We start from the raw sequence: 7,343 nt of genomic DNA on the forward strand, positions 1-7,343 counted from the left end.
ATACATCAAGATATTGCATTGGAAAAGAACCATCATAAGCTATGTCTTGTATGTTTGTAAGTTACTTGTTAGAATATTATGCATCTTGGTAATATATTCCTATTTGTGCTACTTTGTATAAGATAAAATATTAACTAAACATGCAAAGTGATAATTATTATGGCAACTAATGACTTGAGAGATTGCATTGGGAAACAAATAAGTTGATAAACATGTTAGTCTATATAATACATGAATAAGGATATGGTAATCAATGATTATTTTTTTAGATAATAATTATGATTCATGATGATCATTACATGAATAAGGATATGGTAATCAATGAGTATTTTTTTTTTATAATATTATGACTCGTGATGGTCATTACTTGAACGTAAAGTAAAATTGTTACTTCTAATATAATATATGGGATAGGGTTTATAGAATTTCAATTAAGCAAGATTAATAGTTAATCATTTAGATGACTTCACATGTAACTTGTGAGGTTTTCTAGAGCAATGATTACATTTTAGCATCTATTAGATATGTTATAGTTATTATAAGTAGTCATGGTTGTTTTATTTTTCAATCAAGGGCAATGATTCTATTTTAGTAGCTATTAAGTTATAGTTATTCAAAATACATCTCGTGATTAATTTTTTTATCTTTTTTTGTAACAAGTTAGTCCTTTATTTTTATTTTGATATCAAGTTTGTCCTTTATATGATTCATAACAAACTCATAGTAAATTTTTAAAAATATATAACTAAAAATAATTTAAATGAGGTTAAGACTAAAAATAGTTCAACATTATAATGTTTACAAATATAAAGACTAACTTGATACATAAAAAATTAAACGACCAATATAATATATTCAAGTAACTTAAATGACTATAAGATGTATTTTGCCTTATAGTTATTATAGGTATAGGTGGCAATGATGATTTTATTTGATGATGTAGTTTTAGTGTTGTAGCTATTATGACATGTGAAAATTTATTTGTTTGTGAGTGCAACTGGCGTCAAGATTTCATGTATAAGAGATATAAAATTATATTACTAATAGAGTTTAGATAATGATTTTGGCTCATGATGGTTATTACATTACATGAATGTAAAGTCAAGTGATTACTTCTAATAATATACGTCTAACGTTTATAGAATTTCAATTAAGCAAAGTTAATAATTAATCATTTAGACGACTCCACGTGGCCACCTTAAAATCATTTTCCTTTCAATTTCCCTTCTTTGATCTCTCACCAACGAAGACACTCTCAAATATCATATCTTATTATATATATATAGAGAGAGAGATATATATATATGGTCAAAACTTTTGATTTTCAAGTTTGTCACTTTCTTTCAAATTCTCAAGGTATTTTAGCTCTACGATGAAGTTAAGGTTCTTGGTGTTCTTTAAATTTAATTATTATTTGCGAGTCATCGCCAAAAACAATACTTTTTTCTTCCTTCATTACTTAATTGAGTTTGTGGACTTTGGCTTTGTGTATTGCAGAAAATTATGTGTTTTTGTTGTGCCTTTGGGTGTAAATGATTGTCAATTGAAATGGTACTCACTGAATCTAGGGTTGAGGGAAGTTGAGAGGGATTTTTGGTAAGTTGTGGTGTTTTCTTAACACTAGAAATGGCATTTGTGTTTGGGACTTTTGTTTATTGTGGTTTTGAATGGATGAAAATTAACTTAGACAATGCTACTGTTTTGATTATTTATACTAGAGTGATAGGTTGGTTTTATTTCTTGTGTGGCTACAATTTATGAAGCACTCACATAGAAATTGACACCACAAACGACACCGACACATAGATACCAGTATTAGTTTAAGAAAGTAGAAGGAATGAAACCACATGTATCAGTATTGTGTTGATCGTGTTGATGTTCAACACCAGCACACGTCGGACACAAAATATGCCTTCAATCTGAACTGTTTGTGCTACATAGGTTAAGTTAGAGTAGTCTAGTTCCATTAAGCCTAGCATTCTGTGAAGCTGAATTGTCTGAATGTTTGTCACTCAGGAACAAACTTTTTCCCTTTTATAATTATCTTGTGAATAATTCTTTTTTAGTATTAACTTTAAAGAGGTAAATTGATTATTTGTTGTATTGGTCTTGACAGAAAGTAAATCATTTTAGATTTGTGGAGAGGGTTGTCATGCCGAATGTTGCTGCCAACCACTGAAATAGGGATGAATTCTGCAATCGATGATATGAATTTGATTCAGCAAGCACAGAGGCATCACTTGGTTGTGAGGGAGATTGATGAAGAAATTGATTTAGAAATCGGACCCAGGGAAGATGATCCTTCATTGTGGGAATCTTCTGCGGAAGAGCATGCAGATGATGGGGGTTTCTCAGCTTTCTAATGATGCTCAAGATATGTCTCAGACCCAACTAGTGAAAAGGATGAAAAAGGTTGTTAAAAGATGGAGAGAGGAATGGGCAGACACATACAAATTGGCCTATGTCGGTGTGAAAGACGGGACACAGAGGATTTTCTGCTCTGTCTGCAGGGAATTCGGCCTTAAGCATAGAAGAAATCCTTATGCGAATGAAGACAGTCGGAATATCCAGATGATAAAATTATGACCGGCAAGCCAGTTTACTCTCCTTGGTGATTTCAGATATCTTACTCTCCTTGTTCCTCCCCTCTTTTAATGACCACTTTACAGAATATAGTTTCCTTGCATACTTTCTTTAAGGAGTATTTGTCAGTGACAGAATCTAGATTATTTTGAAATTCTGTTCTAAGCCAGCTAAGCCTTGGACTTCAGTGTGAGTCAGAGTTTGGCAGTTATTCTGTTAAGAGTTTGTTTGGCTCAACTAACTCTCTCTCTCTCTCTCTATATATATATATATATATATGATGCACACTGTAATATTCATAACAGTTAAAAAAAATATAGTCACAGATTCAGTTATCTCTTCTCTCTCTGTGTATGTGTGTTATGGAGTTTCCTGTTCTTGATGATCTTGATCTTGATGACCTTGATGTTAGGGACATGAATTCAAATGTCACTGAAGTAAAACCTTCATCGAGCAATTTGGTAAAAACAGAGAAAAAGAATGTAGAGAATCATTTTGATGATTCAACAAAGTCTCATTCTACAGTTATGCAAACTCATTCACAGCATTTGAAAGCAGACAACACGGAAGTTGGATCTCAAAACAAATTTAGCAATAGAAGAGTACCTGCAAATGGTTCTAAACAAGACACAAAACGTGAAATGGTTTCGTACCCTGTTGGAGAAAGTAAAAGACAAACACCTAACTCATGTGAAGAGGTGGCTGACAGAGGAAAGGATTCGGAATTTGCAGATAGAAATAATAGTGACCAAAAGAAGAGAGAATCTTCCTCAGATGAAAATAGTTGCTCTTACTCAAAGTATGAAAAGGAGGAACCAGAATTAAAGGGACCTATAACGACTTTCTCCCAGTAAGCAGTTATTCTTTATTTTCATTTGTGATTATTGTTGTAGAAGTTGTATGGTGGTAGGGTTCTTTGTTCTGATACATGTTTTCTATGCAATTCTAGATATAAAGAATATGTGCAGGAGTACCGTGATAAATATGAGAGTTACCTCTCCCTGAACAAGATTTTGGAGGATTACAGGTAAAACAGTCTTATGATTCAAGGTTTATTTGCTTTTCGATTCAGAGTTTATTTTGATTAGTTGTCTTATATTTGTCTAACATATCACCCATTTGCAGGGATGAGTTTCAGAAACTAGGCAATGAGTTAGAATATGCTGAAAAAAAGGGCGATATGGATAGATATGACCACATTGCAGCACAAATTAAGGAATCCTATAGGCAATGCGGTCCTGTATGTTTTATTTGTCTTCACCTATGCTTGTAGTATTCATATATACTATATTTGTGTAGAGCTCAAATATTGTAGAAGTTGAACTATAAATTTAGAAAATACTTGTACTGTGCAAATCGAATGTGTGAGTAAGAGTGTAAGACATACAATCTTAACTTTTTTCAATTAAGATTTTATGATTTGTGTGTCCCTCCTATTATCTCTACCATACCTTGGTAACAGTAATGAATTTATGTTCATTGCTGGTGCATGTGCATGTGATGTGACAATATTCATCCTGGAGTCTGTAGTCTTAAGCTGGTTTGTCTTGTTATATCAACCTGATATAGGTATTGTCTCTTATCAGCAATGGTAATTGACTCCAAATTGCCTAGTTTAACTTGATTAATTTTGGTTGAGTTTAAACATTTATTGATTAAATTTTTATTAGAAATTTTTATTTGGAATATTGTGGCTTCTTTTCAATTCTTTTCTCAAGTACCTAAACTGTAACTTCTCATTGTATTAAGAACAGTATATCTATTTTCTAAACATGTGACAATAATGTGAATTGCAGCGACACAAGCGACTGAAAAAAATATTTATCGTGCTTCATGAAGAACTGGTGGTAATCATTACAATATTTTCAAACCTTGATTTATGAATTTTTTTCTTCATAGTTGTGAGAGTTTTTATGTGCTCATCATGCTTCTTTTTTCCACTTCATGCAGAATATTAAGCAAAGGATCAAAGACTTTGTTCAGTTGCAAAGAGACTGAAAATACAGGAGTACTATTTTTTTTATATAAATACATAGAATTTAAAGATGCTTATCAAAACTTTAGAACTTTTGGGTGATAGATGAAGTGCATCTGTTAGATGAATTCTTTTGCAGATTGTATGTGCACTAGCTTTTAGTACAAATTTTGGTAGAGCCGTATATTTGTACATAAATTGACTTTGTTTATGCATAGGTCTGAGACTTATTTTTGGATTAGCATAATCTTCATTTTTTTCATGTCCAGATAAATGTTGTATTATTTTTCTTGTCATACTCACATGGTAATTATCTGTAGATGAGTAAAGTAAATCCCATTTTCACTGTATAACATAATATTTTATTTTCCAACACCATTTATGTCTTTTTACGAATTTATTATTTTTTGTACCTTTTTTACAAAATCAAAACAAAAGAAAAAAACGTTACTTTCTTTTCCTATAAAGTAACCAATAATTTTTTTTTTCTTTTTTCTTTTCATGCGCAATTTACTTTTTAACTATTTCTCTATCTTTAAAAAAAAAATTCTTACACTTTTTTTTCTAAAGCAAACACATTAATGATCTCATTTTGTTTTAATTTATGTTTCACTGTTAAAAAAAATAGTTTTTTTTGGACATGGTAACTTTTCAGCTCACCTACCCTAAAAATAGAAATCGAGTTTTAAGAGCCGTGACATTAGTGTGAATGAGTTTGGTCGCTGGAATATTTAGAATAAAAAATGACATATTAAAGTGAAACAAGCAAGGGTGGCCAAATGGGTCGATAATATCTATTTTGGCACTTTTCACCATCAACATGTCTAAAATAGGGATAAAGTGGGGGGCACTTAGTTTAGGTGTGTTGAAATTCTCACTCGACCTGATTGCTCGACCGATTGGTGGGTTGACGAGTTGACTGGTTTATAACATAAAGAATATTAAAATGAATTGAATATATGATTTTTAGGCGAGCTAGTCTTGTTTGAATAAAAAAAACTTTAAAATTAATCTATTATTAAAATTCAAAATAATCTAACAATTATTGTACAAGCAATAGAACTCAAAGTTTATTGGTTTGCAGCGAGAAAATATGTCAGTGGTTGGAGAAAAAATAACTAAGTTGGAAAACTTAGAAAACTTTTGTAGTGTTTATGTTAAGATTTAATTGCAGTTTTGGTCCCCTATTACAGCTGAATCACGAAAATAGTCTCCTCAGTTTTGGTCCATCAAACAGAATTTTGGTCCAAAACTTGATGAAATGTCATTTTTTCATACTTATTTAAGCCACATCATACCTTAAGATCTGGTGGTGCAACAATTGTATATGAGATCTATGATCATAAATGATGTGGTGTGGTTTAAAAAAGTGACACTTTATCAAGTTTTGAACCAAAATTCTGTTTAAGGACCAAAACTGAGGAGAAATAAAATAAGAGGACTATTTTTATGATTCAACTAAAATAGGGGGACCAAAACTGCAATTAAGTCTTATATTAATGAGTGACATAACGAATCTAAGTATTTATGTAATGTTATGTAATTTAAATATGGTGGTTGTGAGTATATATTGTAATCGAGGAGATTGTGCAAACAAATGTGAATAAGTCAACTGTTGTTCTTCCAAAATGTAGCTAGGGTTTAGAATATTGATCAAACCAAATCATATACATGTAGCTTGACTTAACTTCATTGTGTATACTCAAACATATTTTTGCAAAATAAATCATTAATGATTAAGATTAGAATATAAATTTATGTGACTTTTTAAATTATCATGTGTCACTTAAAAAAAAATTTATCATGACCATTCATGTATGGTCCAAAATTTGTCCTATCACCCTCTCATATTAAAATGTATTTCACTTAATACATTTTCATACATATATATATATATATATATATATATATTATATACTCAAATAATGGCCATACATCCGACCACTACACGTGATAATAAATTAAGTTGGACTAAGCCTTGCAAGACATAAGTTTAGCTTGTCAAAAATTAAAAACATAAATTTGACTTGTTAACTATCATAGACTTTTCTTTGAGCTTGAGTTTGACAATGAAATATTAGTTTACTTAAAAGTCTATTTCGCACTTAGAACATCTCCATAGTTATTTTCTATGGAACTCATTTTGAGTTTCATACACCACTCACAAGTGGTCCCTACATATAGTAAAAACATATGTAAAAACATACGTGGTCCCTATCATATTTTATACAACTCATACATGTTTTGCTCCAATGGTAAAAACATATGCAACTCTTAAGCAATCTACACTTCTATATTTTTTAATTTGCACACTATTGTGTCTCAAATTAAAATATTTATTTATTTTAATAAAACTTAAAAATATAATAAAAGTAAATATAATGAGAAATACAAAACGATAAATTTAAAATGATAAAAATTACATAAATAAGATAAAAAATACATAATCATGAAAATACATAAATGTGATTAAAAAAACACAGAACGATGAGAAATAATAAATATGATGAGCCACACATGACAATAAAAAATATAATAATTAATAATATTGATTATTCTCTTGTTCAAAATGCTCCCAATTATGTTTCACAAGGTCTACTTGAAGTTGATTTTTCTTTTCGCAAATATGATACATGCATGCATTATATGCTTCATTGTATTCATGTGCCAAGCGCATGTCAACCTCGGTCAATCGAGAATCGAGCTTGGAGTACTCCAAATGCTCGTTCCATATCCTTTCTTACTCATTCTTGTCGTTGGGCAAATAATTCTCTTTTCTCCTTGC

At 30.6% G+C, this 7,343-nt stretch overlaps 1 protein-coding gene across 2 annotated transcripts; it reads left to right on the forward strand.

Moving 5' to 3' along the window:
• The first annotated feature begins 1,201 nt into the window (after nucleotides 1-1,201).
• LOC101498675 (uncharacterized) lies at nucleotides 1,202-4,799 on the forward strand. 2 transcript variants are annotated; one of them, XM_012718637.3, is made up of 7 exons: nucleotides 1,220-1,356; nucleotides 1,498-1,596; nucleotides 2,117-3,433; nucleotides 3,533-3,610; nucleotides 3,709-3,823; nucleotides 4,380-4,430; nucleotides 4,534-4,799. In XM_012718637.3, the coding sequence occupies exons 3-7, from the start codon at nucleotides 2,937-2,939 to the stop codon at nucleotides 4,579-4,581; spliced, it is 789 nt and encodes a 262-aa protein (XP_012574091.1). In that variant the 5' UTR covers nucleotides 1,220-1,356; nucleotides 1,498-1,596; nucleotides 2,117-2,936; the 3' UTR covers nucleotides 4,582-4,799. The 2 variants fall into 2 exon arrangements, with proteins under 2 accessions (XP_004510345.1, XP_012574091.1); XM_004510288.3 differs by lacking the exon at nucleotides 1,498-1,596 and having other exon boundaries at nucleotides 1,202-1,356.
• The last annotated feature ends 2,544 nt before the right edge of the window (nucleotides 4,800-7,343 follow it).

The sequence above is a fragment of the Cicer arietinum genome, chromosome 7 (genome assembly GCF_000331145.2).
Source record: "Cicer arietinum cultivar CDC Frontier isolate Library 1 chromosome 7, Cicar.CDCFrontier_v2.0, whole genome shotgun sequence".
Taxonomy (NCBI): domain Eukaryota; kingdom Viridiplantae; phylum Streptophyta; class Magnoliopsida; order Fabales; family Fabaceae; genus Cicer; species Cicer arietinum.